General features: G+C 45.9%; 1 protein-coding gene across 2 annotated transcripts; it reads left to right on the top strand.

Moving 5' to 3' along the window:
* The first annotated feature begins 30 nt into the window (after nt 1-30).
* cep131 (centrosomal protein 131) lies at nt 31-14948 on the top strand. 2 transcript variants are annotated; one of them, XM_029528279.1, is made up of 30 exons: nt 31-116; nt 961-1158; nt 1348-1442; nt 2910-3021; nt 3154-3281; nt 3661-3765; nt 3978-4154; nt 4239-4356; nt 4458-4571; nt 4765-4954; nt 5058-5152; nt 5251-5364; nt 5464-5656; nt 5747-5841; nt 5931-6110; nt 6344-6535; nt 6629-6766; nt 6875-7000; nt 7095-7211; nt 7448-7477; nt 7773-7875; nt 8693-8894; nt 9398-9505; nt 9850-9967; nt 10084-10158; nt 10509-10651; nt 10736-10913; nt 10998-11194; nt 12129-12189; nt 12311-14948. In XM_029528279.1, the coding sequence occupies exons 2-30, from the start codon at nt 973-975 to the stop codon at nt 12380-12382; spliced, it is 3762 nt and encodes a 1253-aa protein (XP_029384139.1). In that variant the 5' UTR covers nt 31-116; nt 961-972; the 3' UTR covers nt 12383-14948. The 2 variants fall into 2 exon arrangements, with proteins under 2 accessions (XP_029384139.1, XP_029384140.1); XM_029528280.1 differs by lacking the exon at nt 7448-7477.
* Nucleotides 14949-15478: the final 530 nt, after the last annotated feature.

Genomic DNA, 15478 nt, shown 5'->3' with positions numbered 1-15478 from the left:
GCTGATCCGCGTTATTACGGTTCTCTGATCCGAGCCAACGGAAGACTTTCCTCCGGCAGCAGAGCACCGAAACCCCGCTACGGCTCCTCCACAATGTCCCCCTCCTGCTCCTGAAGGTGCGTACTTCAGCCTTTATTTATGTATTTGTTTACTCCCCGGCCAATTTTGTTTTTTAATTCTGTTATTATTTTTTTGCGTCATACCGGAGAGACCCGTTAAAAACGTTAGCCAAAAAAAAGCAAGATGACAAACAACCAACTTTTATCCCCCCAAAAAAAAACCTAAAAAAACAAAAACAAAGACAAACATGTCTGTAAAGTTTTCCAGCTGAAGGAGAGATTTAGCTACGTTTCCTCCCGGTTTGTGCCAGGTTTGGAGTCCCGGTGAGGTCAGGTCCGCGTTTACCTGCCTTTAGCATCGGTGTAATAACCGTGTTAGCTGCCGGCACCGGCGGCTAGCTAGCTGGTGTTATTGTGTAGTAAACTGTTGTGTACCGCTGAATTTGTTGGACTTTTATCACACCTGTCGTGCTCCACAAGTTTGTCTATAGTGATGAAGGGGAGGGTGCTAGCTGCTAAAGCTAACATACACCTGCCACAGTGCAGCATCGTGATTAGTTTCCACCTGAGCAGCGACGGAGGGGTTGTTGTTTACTGTGCATCCTGTTTACAGGCTGTGTATGATAGCAAACAACTCATGGCTGTTTATTTACACAGCACACTTCAGCAAAGACAACAAAGAGTCGTCAAAACATTAAAACAAATGGAAACAATGCTAAGTTCCAGTACAATACAAATATCTAAGATTGAAGTGGGAAAAAAAGATAACGGCAAAAAACTAACAAATAAACAAACATGTCAGTATAAGGAAGTAAAACTAATGAGTAGTTTTGTTGTTGGTGACCACTGGATCCAACCACTGTGTCTCCCATACAATTCAGTTTTACTTTCACTTTTCCAGGGGTTCCAAAGGATGCATACAACACGTGGGCCATCGTCCATCCCGACGGGTGTCTCGGGAGACGCCTTGGACCTCAGTTTGTCTGGCTCTCAGCTCTCAATGTCCAAACGGCCGAGCAGTGCATCACCTGGGAAGTGCTTCTCTCGCTCTGTGTCAGTTTCTGTGGCGAGCGACAGCCGGGGAAAACGCAACACCCTGGTGAGTAAGTGTACTGCCACATGTGCGAGTTTGTACTGGAAACAGAAAGGAGCTGCAGATTGTTTATGAGTTCAAAGATAATCTGTTCAAGATGTATGAATGAGCAACTCAGAACTGTCTTCTAAGATATTAATTTCAGGATTCTGTGTAATGTTGACACAAAATCTCTTTTCCAAACCATCTCCACAGAGTGATGTCAGCTTTGGTAGCTCTCGCTCCATCAAGAACCTGAGGCGGTCCAACAGCACCACTCAGGTCAACCAGCAGGCCAATATCAGTTTAAGGTATAATAACACACATACATACATTCTGCTGGTAAAATTGAAGCTGTTTGTGTGTCTAGCATTTTTATATGTGGAACAAATGTACTCCATTCTGAATTAGCTGCCTCCTTAATTCTCTGTGTCAGACCTCCTCATTCCTTATCACTGACATTGACACACTAAACTGCATGTGGTACATTACGTGCTGACACATGTCTTCTGCAAAGCCCAAAGCAAAACTTGCCCTTAAGATTCACTCAGATTAATAAGTGACCTTTAGAGCAGCATCCATGTGGCTGAAATATGAAGGTCGTGTTTTTGTAAATGATAAAAAAAGAATTTGCACATTTTAGATAATGTGCATTTGGCAGTGTTGAAGAAGTGCTCTTGTTGAAATGTCTGAAGTTATGGCCTGTCGCATGAAGCTCTTTAAACCGGGCCGCTTCTCTTCACTGAGCAACAGCTGGCAGCCCCGAAGCCTCAGCACTTCAGACAATAGGAATTGTGGCGCGCCAGCTCCTGCATGATAAAGAGCAGCGGGAAGCTGGGTGGCTGTTGCTAGGGTCGCGGGGTGCAGGGACTTGCTTTGTCCAGGTTGTGGGGGAGCAGGGACTTGGGGGTCAGGTTACCCCCACCAACAGGAGCCAATGAAAAGAGAAGTGTGCACGCTCTGGTTCTATTGTCTGGCAGCTGCCGTCATCCCCCCTCCCCTCTCTGCCTCCAAGGATATAGAGGAGAGGGGGCTTTAAATTTAAAGACATCCTAATGCCCCCAATACCCCAACCAAGACTTCAGGGATGTTACTGGGTCACTCGCCACCTACCTCCCTCTCCATTGCTTCGCCCCTCCATGCATCACTCTCTTGTAAAGCAAAAAGTAGAGGAATGTGCTGCCTGAATAGTGTTGTCAGATTGCTTTTCATTGGGCCAGCTGGCTTGACCTCCCTCCGGAAGACACACACCCCCACGCACAAGCTCATTGATATACTTAAAAACACCACTGCACAGGCCGGCTGCAGCACAAAAACAAGCAGAGGCCAGGCCAGACAGGAGGTCACCCTACATCTGTGCCTCTTGATGGAGGTGCTGGTGTGTGCAGCTATTTGAAGGATGAATGACACAGTATGGGGATCAACATATGTGCGCATGCATTTACATGGAATCCATAGCAGGATTCTCCCTAACAGACGGTCAGCTGCTCTATATTGAATTCCAGAGCTTGTGGGGGGAGAGGCGATGAGGATGAGACCCGTTCCTGCAGCTGTCATTACAGCATTTAATCACAAAAGCTGCCACTAAAAGCTGTGACTGGAGGCCCCAGCTTTGTGTTGTGTTTTTTGATAGTGGTATGCACCTTTAAACCCTTGTTATGTGAAAACTGAGCCCAGAATGTGCTCTCCCACTTCTAAGGACAAATTATTTTCCTGGCCCACAGTGACCAAGTAAGCTCTTTAAACAGTCTGTTTACCTTCTCTTGTGTGCTCCCCAGTCAGGACCAGAGTGAGGACTATCTCGCCCTGTTTGACAGCAGCTCAGATGGACGAAAGAAACTGGCCAGCCTCAGCAAGGCCTCCCCAGACAGGACGACATGGAACATCCTGGTATTTAACTTCAACTACATAGTTTTTTTTTTTATCATATATAAAATCATAGGATGAATTACAATAATTAAATGATTAATTACAATTTAAAATCACAAGGGGGCATTTTCAATGTTATTTCCTGTTTCTCAGGATGATCAGCCCAGAGCTCTCCCCCCACACTCCAGCTCCCGCAGCACTGGCAGCATGGACTCTCCCACTAGCCTAAAGAAAAGGGAGCCAGGCATCGCTCTGGCTGCCACTTTCACTGCTAACAATAGGTGGGCAGCGTCTCTCACACAGCCACACACACAACAGTGCAGGTAAAACTAAGAGCTTCGCAGTAATCACCCAGATGGCTGGATTTCTACCTGCCTCTTGTGTTTCATTCCTGTTGGATCACGGCAGCTGATATGGCAGTCAGGAATTCAACCCACACACTTTTTTCTTCTGTTAAAAAAAAAAAAAAAACTGTGGGGGCTCAGTTTACAATATGGTAAGAATTTGCGTCAAAGCATGAACAGTATCAGTTGCTGTAACGTCTGGAGGGGGCTCAAGTGAAAATAGATGGAAGAGGCATTCTCAACACTTGACGCAGATGCCAACACATGCCTGATGTGTAAGCCAGAAGTGTGTCATGGTGCCTGTTTGTTTTCCCAGGAGCAATAAGGGAGCTGTGGGAAACTCTGTCACCACCATCTTACACAACAACTACTCTGAGAAACCTCTCACGCCTAAGAGCTCCAACCAGAAGCCATCCTTTAAGTAAGTGCTGAAGTCAACACACTCGTTTGGTTGGCATGATTTTTGATATTGTTTTCTCACAGGGTAAAGCCAATGTAACAGGCTCATATTGACCATAACAAAATTCATTCACAATAAATGATTTTGAAGTTTGTTTATGATTAGCAGTGCTACACTTGTTATGTCTAGTCATTCAAAGTATCTGCTTTAATGCTTTAAATTCTCTATTTTAGTAACATCCTGAAAGCCACAGCAAACGATGAGGTCTCCCTTGATGGTTCCCTCACTAAGTCCCAGAAGAATTTCTGTTCAGCTTCCTCCACCTCCAACAACAGATCACCAGTGTCGGCCCAGCGTGGCAGCCCTGTGCTGCCTCGAAGGAGGGAGGTCACTGAAGAAGAGGCAGAAAGGTCAGATGCTGTTTCCTATTTGTTTACTGATTTATTGATGTAAATTATTCTGTGACTCATAGCTGTTCTTTTATGTATTTGAAGGTTTATCCAGCAGGTGAATCAGGCAGCAGTCACCATCCAGCGCTGGTACAGACGCCATGCCAGGCAACAACCCACAAACCATGCAGTGCTCAAACGCATGCTTGCCAGTAAAAAAAAGGTCTGCCCTTCTTTTTTTTAAATCCTTCATAGTCTTCAAAGGGCTCATCTGTCCTTTTCTGGGGCTGCTGTATCAACACTGTCTGTGCCATCACCTTGCAGGAGTGGGAGGAAAGAACAGTGGACAGCTGCCTAGAGCAGCAGCAGAAAAAGGATGAGGACAGAAAACGGATTCGTGAGGAAAAAGCCCATCTGGCCCGCCTTGCTGCCATCCAGGTGCCCAGCTCTTCACTTTACTTCAGTGGTCTCAGTGTTGCACGTCCAGAAATTTAGACTTACAGGAGATTTTTTATGTTTCATGTAGTGCAAGTTATATGAAGATGTGGACCGATGTGAACAGTGGATGTTTTCCGTTGGTTATGAGAATTGACATGGCTGCTTTGTGTCTCCCTCTGGTGGTTTGGTACAGGAGCTCCAGCAGAAACGAGCCCAGCAGGCGACCGATCAGCATGCAGCAGTGGTGGAGCAGGAAAACCTGAGGCAGACTGCTGTGTCTGGACGTAAGAAGCCACCCAGGATATCTCCGACCAACAGGAGTCCAGCCTCGCCAAGTAACAACAACCCGCTGTCACCCACAGTTGTCAAAGCCAAGAACACAGGTGTGTCCCTGAATTATTTCAATATTCAAAGTAGCTAAACAAATGTTGTATTTGAGAAGTGGATTTATAATCAGTTCACCAATAGAGTTTTGTGTTTCCAAAGACTCCAATGTGAATATTGTGGCCGACATCAGTGAGCTCAGCTTCAGAGCCATTTCTCCAGCTCTGTCCAACCCTAGAGGCTCTCATTTTTCCCAGGTAAAAAACTCCTTTACATTCCCAGCTCAGCTCCTTCATTCACCATCTCTGCCTTTCTCCTGATATTCAAAAAACATTGTATTTATTTTCTCTTGCAGGAGCAAGAAGACAGAGCAGAGGAGGACATTTGTCTAGAGCTGCAGCACCAAGAGAATGACAGGAAAGTGACCCGCAAGGAGAAAACTCGTCTGGCTCGTCTTGCTGCTTCCCAGGTCAGCTCATCTGATGCCATACTTTAGACACCATGACTGATGTTAAAGTCGAACTATTAGACAGCTTGTTTAATGTCTCCCTCTGGTGGTGCGATGCAGGAGCTGCAGCAGAAAAGGGCCCAGCGACGAACAGAAGTGCAGCATGCAGCTGAGGTGGAGGCACAGGGGCCAAGGCAGACGGCTGTGATTGGACGAAAAAAGGCACCAAGGATTTCCCTGCCCAATAGGAGTCCATCTCTGCCAGGCAACAACAGTCCAATGTCACCAACAGACATCAAAACTAAGAACACGGGTTTGTTTGAATCTGTGCAGTTATGTGAAAGTGACCAATTTTATCTATCAGAAAACTTGGTATAAATGTTTTGGTCTAATTTTTCCACAGACTCCAATTTGAATGTTGTGACTGAGTTAGGAGAGCTCAGTTTCAGAGCTGTTTCCCCAACTTTGTCCAATCACAGAGGCTCTCAGTGTTCTCAGGTAAAAAATTAAAACTTCTAGCTGCTCTGAAATGATCAAAGTTCTAAACATGACCAATTTTAAACATGTTGATCATGTTCGTGTTCTAGGACACTCTGCAGAGGTCAGTGAGTGTGGAGGATCAGCAGCAGGGAGCTTTGTCCAGCAGGGCTCAGTCTAAGACCACCCTCAACGAGCTGCTGGACTCTCTGAAGCTCTTAGAGGAGGAGCCAGAGCGACTGCCAGAGTCAAAATGTTACCGCAAAGAGAAATACGCCTGGATAGATGAGGTCAGCGTCAAAGGTCCACTTAACTTTAACCGTTTATACCCATGGGAAAATATATTTGAGGTTTTAGGAACCAAACACCTACATCTACAAAACATTGGATGGACCTTTAACTTCTACCTTAAGACTGTATGGGCCTTTAATGTCTTAGTTTTGTTGTGCAAGAAGAAGCTTTTGAACTACTAACAACATAAAAACATGTCTGTAGCCTGAATTACCCCCTCTTCTCATTCAAGGATGGAGACTCTAACTCTTTGACCACTGACAACCTGGAGCGTCACGGGCAGCTAAGCCACCACCCTGCTCTGCCAGATGGGGGTACCCTGCTTTCTGAAGCCAAGCTACAGAGTATCATGAGCTTCCTGGATGAGATGGAGAAGTCAGAACAGGAGAGACCTCGCTCTGTAACCTCAGGGTCACACAGAGAGGTCAGTGTCAACAGACATAATATATCAGCATCAGTCAGTGCAGATCTGTCAGATTATGTTCATCACACACTGATGAGCTCTTTGTGTTCTCAGGCTGTGCTGTCTGAGGAGGAGCTGGCTGCTGTTGACCAGGCGTCGGCCACTGCAGCTGAAATCACTGGCTCCATGATGAGAATCAAGCTGGAGCTGGATGAGAAGAAACGCACCGTTAACATGCTGCAGGCTGCTCTGGTAGGGTGATGCAGACACACACATCACCAACTAGTAGAGAGCAGAAAAATGTTTTCGGCCTCATTTGGTCCTGATGTTTGCCCATTTTCTGTATTTTCTGTCAACCAGGCGCAGCAGAGGGAGCTGACGGTGAGGCACGTGAAGGAAACTGAGAAGGAGTTGAGCAGAAACTTTCAGCTCCAGAAGGAACAATATGAAGCCACCATCCAGAGACACCTGACTTTCATTGATCAGGTTGGTGCACAAACGCACACAGTCTAATCCTAGCTGCCCATTAGCGCTCCATTTACTTCCCTTGGCTGGTTTTTAACGTGTTTTCTTCCTCCAGCTGATCAATGACAAGAAGGCTCTAAGTGAGCGCTGTGAAGGAGTAGTGGGAGAGCTGAAGCAGGTGGACCAGAAGTACACCAAGAAGATTGCACAAATGCAGGAGCAGCATGAGATGGTGAGGCGGCCAAGAATCACAAGTCATGACACAATTGTTTCTGTGAAGATTTCAGAATCTGCAACTCAGTTGTTTTCTCACTGGCTCTGCTTTGCCTCCTGTGTGACTGTAGCTTGCTTTTCTTTTGCTTGTGTCCTGCTGCTTTTGTTTAATCGTCTTTTCTCTTTTTTGTCCTCTTCCCTTCCTCACTACCTTTACCTGTCCTCGTCTGTGTGTCTGTTTTTTCCTGGCTTTAGGTGTGGCAAATTCTGGGTCCCTTGTGTGAGGTAACTTTGCTTTTTCCCTGTAACCATTAATTCATAGCATGATCACCTCTTTCATTCCACTACTCTTCTCATTTCATTTGTTTGTCCCATGCCACTTCTCTTGGACAGTGTGTCTGCATGTGAGTCATCTCAGTCTTTCTCTCCACCCGAGATTTAATTGTTAAGATAATATTGACTCATACCGTGTTGATTGTCTTTCCCAAATATTTGTCTATTGTCTTATTTATTTAATGTGCCGAGTTTGACTGTTGATGACTCACTTTGTAATAATTCCACCCTGTCTGTCGACCCACAGGAAATAAAGAAGTTAAAAGACTTAATGAGTGCCACAGAAAAGATCCGCCGGGAGAAATGGATAGATGAAAAAACCAAGAAAATCAAAGAGATCACGGTTAAAGGTGAGATAGTATAAGATTCAAAGATCTGCAGCAAGGCTTTGTAAAGTTAGGGTAATAAATTTCCTGTGTTTAATTCTATGTTGTTCAAACCTATATTCAAATCAAAACCCCTCAATCTAACCTTTGGCAGTGAATTGGTGTAATATTGGCCCACTGGTGGCTTCGCCTTGTTTTATGCTTTCGCATAGACCCCACAGTCAATCTCTGATTGGGTCTTATCAGCCCCGACTACCAGCGATGGAAGCAACATGGAGGATGATCTCAAACTTTACTGACCTTAGTGTCTTTGGTAGCTGTTGTTCAGTTATATTCTGGTTTGAGGAATTTTAGATGTAGCAGAGTGGATGCAGCCTTAGGATACACAACAGAGGCTGTCAAACCTTTCTAAGACCGACTTTCTGCCGGAGGTCTCATGATCTCAACTATAGCAAGACGGGTTAGGGTTAGGGCATCTGTCCTTTGGCTTGGGCTATTGTCCGGCTTTCATAAGGCAACATTAGCGAACAGAGTACAGTTCGCTTTCTTCCAACTTACTGTATTGTTACTACTTTTTCTGCCTGTGATGAGCTGAGCCCATGAAAAGTCACAGGCACTTGTATGACAGTGCTAATGAGGTGTTTGTACAGTCACAACTCCAGGGAAACCAGAGTTGTTTATATGTCTTCACTGTAGTAAGTCCTGTAGTCACAAATTTGTCAAACAAATAAAACTTTCTGACAGTAATGTGACTTATGAAATCTGAGTTATACTTAATCACTGTGGCATTCTTCAGCCACAGGTCGTAAACTCCTTTCTGTTCCTTCTCCTCCTCCCTCAGGTCTGGAGCCAGAGATCCAGAAGTTGATCTCAAAACACAAACAGGACCTGAAGAAGCTGCGGACGCTGCACGAGGCAGAACTGCTGCAGGTGGATGACCGAGCAGCACAGCGCTACGTCCATCAGTGTGAGGAGCTCCGCCAACAGCTGGAGAAGGAGAAGGAGGAGCAGTGTCAGAGAGAGAGGGAACTAGCCAAACAGAGGTGGGCAAGTCACACCATTATTGATTGTGGCGGTCTTCTCTCTCTCTGTACGGGTTTCTTGATGATTTTCAACATGTAAACACAAGAAAAGCACCAATAAATACAGTAGATAGCAGCTTACAAATGGTTGTAAGATTATCAAACAGCAACAGCTCAGTTACTCAACTTCAGTTAGAAACTGAAAGACACACAGGATAGCCTTTGTTTAGCTTAATGCATTAAGCTCAGCAAGAGAGAGATGACCTTCAGTCTTAACAGTTTATTCCTCTTAATCTCTGCCTTTTGAAGCACTGAAAAGAGACAAACATAAACGAGAAAGGTCTTTCAGTTTACTTGCGTCCATGACACATGAGGGAACATGCTGTCAGAGTTAATGAGTCTACCAGACATTTGTTAATTACTCACTTCTCTGTGTTTTCGGGCGGTGTATTATAATTATTGTTTATGCTACTTTTAGCAGCCTAAATTTGATGAATGTGTCCTTTTGTTTGTGTGTGCGTCAGATATGAGAATCAGCTTCAGGAGGAGGAACTGTGCCTGCAGCAGCAGAGGCGGCGTCTATACAAGGAGGTGGCTGAGGAGAAAGAGAGGCTGGCCCAGCTGGCTGCAAGGTGAGGTCAGAGGTCGTCTGCACAGCCTCGCTCTTTTTCCATACACTGAGACTGTTACTCTTGGTGTTAAATGTTTCAGCACTTTGTTCCCATTAGCGTTCTAAGAATAACACGCTGATTCAGTGGAAAATCAAGGCCATAGTTAATGTTAGATTCCATGGTGTTTCCCACATGCTGAAAATGTACTTGCAGTGGAGGATGGTGTGGTGGGAGACCGATGTGCAGGAAGAGATTTTTTTTAGTTCCAGCTCAAGTGTCCAAAACGTCTGCTGTATTTTTACAGATGATGCATGTAGTAAATGTTGCAGTTCTTGTCAGTGATGATCTTCATGTGTGCGTTGCAGGCAGCGTGCCGAGTTGGAGGAACTGAGGCAGCAGCTGGAGGAGAACAGCTCTCTGGCCGGACGAGCCCTCAGAGAGGAGCTGGACAAGACGCGAGAGGAGCAGGAGAGGAGACACCAGGTGAGGACTGACCGTCAGTAGTGTTCAATGGAGACTTCTATGTCTCTTCTCTGTCTGGTATCGGCTAAGCCAGTTGGCAGGTCTGCAGCTAAGTGAGGATTTGTTTGTGTAACTAGATGGAGATGAAGGGGCTGCAGGAACGTTTGGATGTCGAAAAGCAAACCTGGGAAGAAAACTACAAGAAAAAAGAGGTAGGTCAACTCGCTGCCATGAAGCTGCTTCATCTGTTGTCAGTGCTCCTTTCTTTTGTTCCCAGTGAAGTCTAAGAAAGCACTGACTGTCATGTAAATATGAATTATAGTGCTCGTACGACCCTGCAGACCGTAAATGTAGGATTTCTAGTGGGAAACATAAATGGAAGAGGAGCTGAGATTTTTCCACCATAAGAAATGATGTCATCAGGTGGCACAAACTCTTAGTGTAGTCTCAAGAGTTCAGAAAAAATGACGTAGTGAGAGGTGTATCTTAATTTTTTATCTCCCTGTGTGTACACATGATGTATGTATGAATATCAGCAAGCAACTGATATTTATGTCTGCAGGAAGCATGGCTGCTGAGCCGGGAGCGTGAACTCAAAGAAGAACTGCGACGGGAGCGTGACAAAGAGATCGAGCTCGCCATCTGGACGCTGGAGGAGGAGACCAGCAAGGACAAAGAAGAGTGTGAGAGGGTGGCTGACAACAGGTCTGTCTGACGATGTTTCTTCTGCGACTTCATCAAAACTAAGAAAAGTGTGCAGCACCAACCTGTTGTGTGCCTCATTCTCAGAGTTAAGCGCGTGAGGGAGAAGTATGAAGCGGAGCTGAGGGAGCTGGAGTGCTCCGAAAGAACGGCCGTGGAAAAGCAACAACAGCTGAGAAAGAAGCAGATGGAGACGGAGGGAGAGCTGATCAGACTTCAGGCCCTGCTCAGACAGAGAGAACAGGAGCTGGAGGACATCACACAGGTGAGAAGCAAAGTTCCTGCTGTAAAGTAGAGAAAATAACCCTGAGAAAGAATCTAAATGAATTTGTCTGACTCGTCTTCTCAGACCAGGGACAAGCTGGCAGATGAGCGCCGCAGCCTGGCAGAGGTGATTAGGCAGGAGTTTGCCGACCGGCTGGTGATGACGGAGGAGGAGAACTGCAGGTTGAAAGTGGAGGTGTCAGAGGTCAGGGCGAGGCTACGCCTGGAAGTGGAAAAGGTCACCAGGGAGAAGGAGGAGGAGCTAGCTGAAGTCCATCAACGGTAGGGTGGAAGAGAATTAAAAAGAGTTTGTAATTAAGTTTTTATAGCTGATACTATTTACATGAAAGGGCAGATAGTTCATCTGGGTAAGACACAGTGTGATGATCTGAGGTAAAAGCAAAACCTGTTCTCCATCTAATATTAAGCCTTCTGTGTCCCGAAGAAAAGAATCACTCCATGATTGGGCTTGGCAGCAGATGGTAAACATTCCAAGTTTTGTTGGCCGACTGGTTATGTCCTTGTTCTGTCCAAGGTGTGACCAAGAAACCTGATGCATGATTTAAAGCCCCAGCTTAAAACTAATAAAGGAGGAAACTTAACCTTGCCACTGAGTAATCTGTTTTCTAAAGGAGGAGAAATATGAGTTGGATGGGCAGTTGTCCTGAAGATGGCACGCCTAAGGTCACCTGAGCCCAGGGCTTTTATTGTGGCGGGTGGTCTGGCAGCAACAGGATACTGACAATTGGCTGCCCTGTTTTCAGTGATTCACTCTGTTCACACAAACACTGCACAAAACCATTTTACAAAAGGAAGCCATTCTGACTCATAAGGATTTTCCAATGCGACTCATCAGGCTGTGGAAACGCCTGACTGTCCAAAGTTTGACAGAATAGTCTACAGAGCCACACTATGTTTATATGGGAGGATTGAAGGATTTAAATCCTGGTCACAATAAAACATTGGTTCATTTGATTGTGGGTTGGCAGACAGATTTCACCCAGTGGGAATTACTGAAAGCAACAGATCACACTATCTGTGGCCATTTTATGCTCTTATTTGTTACGGACACTGCAGAGAGGCGGAGTGAAGGGCTGACCAACAGTCCGTCCAGTCTGGAGTCAAACCAGCAGCTTCCTGCTCAGGCCCCAGTTTGGCTTCAACCACTGAATAAATCCATCAAGTTATTGACGCTTCTTTTTTTGTGATTGGCCAGAGTGAAGTCGGCCATCTTGAAGAAGGAAGAAACTGTCAACAATCTTCGGAAGCAGTACGAGGTGAGAAACTAGGTCTTTGAACAACAAACTGCAGCTCTGTGTCTGTGTGCATGTGAGTGTGTCGAGGGGGTGGGGGGTGATGATTGACAGGGTGTGTAAATGTCACCCTCTCTTCTGATAGGCTGCTTTGAAGAGGGCGGATCATCTAGAGGCCTTGTGGGAACAGCAGAGAAAACAGCTGCTGGAGAAGTGACTGACAGGAAGGCCAAGTTCCATCCTTGTGGATCTCTCCCCTCCGCTTGGAGCTGGAACTGTCATGCCCCCTCCCTCACGTGACTCCCCTTTTTGTTCCTGCCAGCAAGACTGAACCTGTGGAGCCGCTGAACCTTGTCCTACCTCATTTGAAAAAACATTAAATGGGGGAATGCACTTGTCCTGCCTGTACAGCCCCTCACCCCCCACCACAGACATGAAGGAGTGGATTGTGTTGAAACTTCCTAATTTAGATTCCATGGCCTAGGTGGAACCAAATAAACAAAACAATTCAGACGGACTTCCCATTCTTTTTCCCTTTCCAGTGGATGACTGCTGTTGTTTTATATGGCTGTGCCCCCCCCCCCCCCCCCCCCCACACACACACACACACACGCCCTACCCCACCTCAGTGGGAGCAGGAATGCCTCCATGTTCCCCACAGAACAGCCACAAAGACCAGTTCCAGATGTTTCTGAAACCAGCATAGACCTGCCGCTGGGGAAGTGGAGAAGGTGGGGGTCGCTCTTCCTGCCGGGACAGCGTTACAGCTACAGTTTGTGCCTGAAACAAGTCGAGCTCCTGCTGCTCCTGCTGAGCCCTTTCATGTGTTGACTGGTGTGTTTTGTACCAGTGCCCCCTCAAGGCGAGCACTAATTACAGGATCCATAACATCTCCCTGTGCTTCGACTCTGAGCAGCTTGTTTCATGTGTCTAACACTAAAACGAGGAGCCAACGAAGAGGTTAGAGGTGACGCATCAACACAGCTACAGACGACAGTAGAGAGCATGTAGAATGTTGATAGAAAGAGCAATAGGACGTTTAGGCAGCTTAAAGGAAAATGAGTGCTGTGTTTGAGGTCAAATGCAAATACTGGCAGAGTGGCGGCTTTGAAAGTTCCCAAATGTAAGAAAGAAAAGGAAGCAGAGCAGATGAAGGGAAGCAGGAATGTGCACAGAAAATGTTTGTAGGATTAGGAAAGCAGAGCTGGTAGAGGCGGCATGAGGCATGTGACCAGAGGCATGAGAATTGCCATGTAGGTTTTTTTTGCCCAGCCTGATTCTGAGGCCGCACTGTGACAAAACATATGAAAGTCAACAAGGGCGGTAAACGTATTTAAGCCACCATGTTTCAGCACTTCTGACTCTGTTTCGTCTATTTTTTTCTTTCTTACCCTGACCATTAATGAAGACCCTCTAACGGAAACAAAACGTCTTTGTGGATAAGATTTCAGTTAGAATGGCCCATAGCTTGAGTTAGTGAGGGGGGTGGGGCGTAACAAGAGTGTGCTGCAGAGAGAAACTCTAAACCTGGAAGAGAAGCCTGTTATTTAGGTTCAACAATGATGTGAAAGACCACATTCTGATGTGACTGTGAAAGCCTCCCATCAGAACATATATTTATTCTGCCTTTATTTATTTTTGTCCAATCCAGCGCTCGTCCCCGACCTTCGTAGAGTCTCTGGTCCACAGAAAAGGACGAGGGTTGTCTTGATAACTGTCACAGTGAGATTTTATACCCTTGCCATTTTTTTATGGTGGTAAAAATACAGTATGTTAGATTTTTCTGACACAAATGTTGTCCGAGCCACAATGTGAAAGGTTCATATGAAGTGTAATGTTACAGGAGGGGGGTGGTTGATGAATGCAGCTTTATGGGTGATGCATGACAGTGATTGCCACATCAGCCACCTCATTAACCATCATATCAAATATTATTTTAACTTCTCCATGTGTTTTATGGGAGGTGTGCACGCCCATTAGAAGATTTATCTGTAGTTTTAAGAATCTAAAAACTTGACAGTGTAGTTGTACCAGTTAGCCAATCAGGGCCTCTCTTCTGATTGGCCTACCGTTTTCCGAGTAAGTGAATAAATGTAGCAGATTTGAAGTAACCATTGAAAATCCAGCAAAGGTTGGAGGGTGTGTCTGGATGGGCAGGGCTTGGCAGCATGGCTGAGAGCGGTGACTGAAGAGAGAGAGGTACAGAAGTCCTGGCAGCTGGTTTTAAGGCACAGTTTCTGAATACAGGCTGTGAGGCCTTTGACTCTTTTACTGTTATCAATACAGAACCTGATCTCTAATGTTAGCAGGACTTTGGTGGTGGATTTGTGTCCCATGTCCACCAGCCGATCGGCCGTGGGTCATGAGGACTTTGGTTCTGAGGGCCCGAAGGCACCTGAGAGCCACAGCAGATGTCGGTGCTGGCCTCAAACCAAGAGGGTGGTGATGCCAGTTGACATTCCTCACACACAGACACGTCCTACAAGTGCCAATAAGCCCTGCTTTTGTGTGTGTGTTTGATGATTCCTTCTGTTGTGTGACACACACACAGGGCACATACAGGTTTTGTAAGTGTACCATTCCAGCTGTAATGGCTCATTGTTTTTTTTGTGTGTTTTTATTTCTCCATGTGTAACTCTGTTGCCCGAACATGTAGCTCTTTGAATGCCCTTAATTTTTTTTATCTAGATTTTTTTTTAGTGCTTTGCAATGATGCCTAACAACTGCGAAGAAGACGGTGACTAACTTTTCAGTAAACAAAAGAATAAAAAGAAATTGTTGTTTGAAAAACATGTTGTGTTCTTCGTCCGTGTTGTCCGTTGGTAGAAACACAGTTGTTCATGTTGAACCCGCCTTCTCTCTCGCTCTCACACTGTAACTGGGTGGAATTTAGCAGACTACTTGTCTTAAATTAAAGCTCCTATAAACCAGCGGCTGATGATGATTCATCTGTGTTTCAGAAAAAGGTTTTTGCTGCTGCATTAACTATAAAACACAGATGAGGAGTCAGCAGGAGTGTTGAGCCACAAGAGTTCTCCACCTCCGGGACGTTTCAGCCTATACATGTGGAATAATGTCCACAGCTGACCCACATCTTCTCCTCTTCCTCCTTCTCCCCCTCCTCCTCCTCCCCCTCCTTCTCCCCCTCTTCCTCCTTCTTCTCCCCCTCTTCCTCCTTCTTCTCCCCCTCTTCCTCCTCCCCCTCTTCCTCCTCCTTCTCCCCCTCCTCCTCCTCCCCCTCTTCCTCCTTCTTCTCCCCCTCTTCCTCCTCCTCCTCCCCCTCTTCCTCCTTCTTCTCCCCCTCTTCCTCCTC

This window comes from Echeneis naucrates, chromosome 19 (genome assembly GCF_900963305.1).
Source record: "Echeneis naucrates chromosome 19, fEcheNa1.1, whole genome shotgun sequence".
Lineage (NCBI taxonomy): Eukaryota > Metazoa > Chordata > Actinopteri > Carangiformes > Echeneidae > Echeneis > Echeneis naucrates.
The sequence above is the reverse complement of the archived record's forward strand: the minus strand, read 5'-3'. Positions and strand labels throughout refer to the sequence as shown.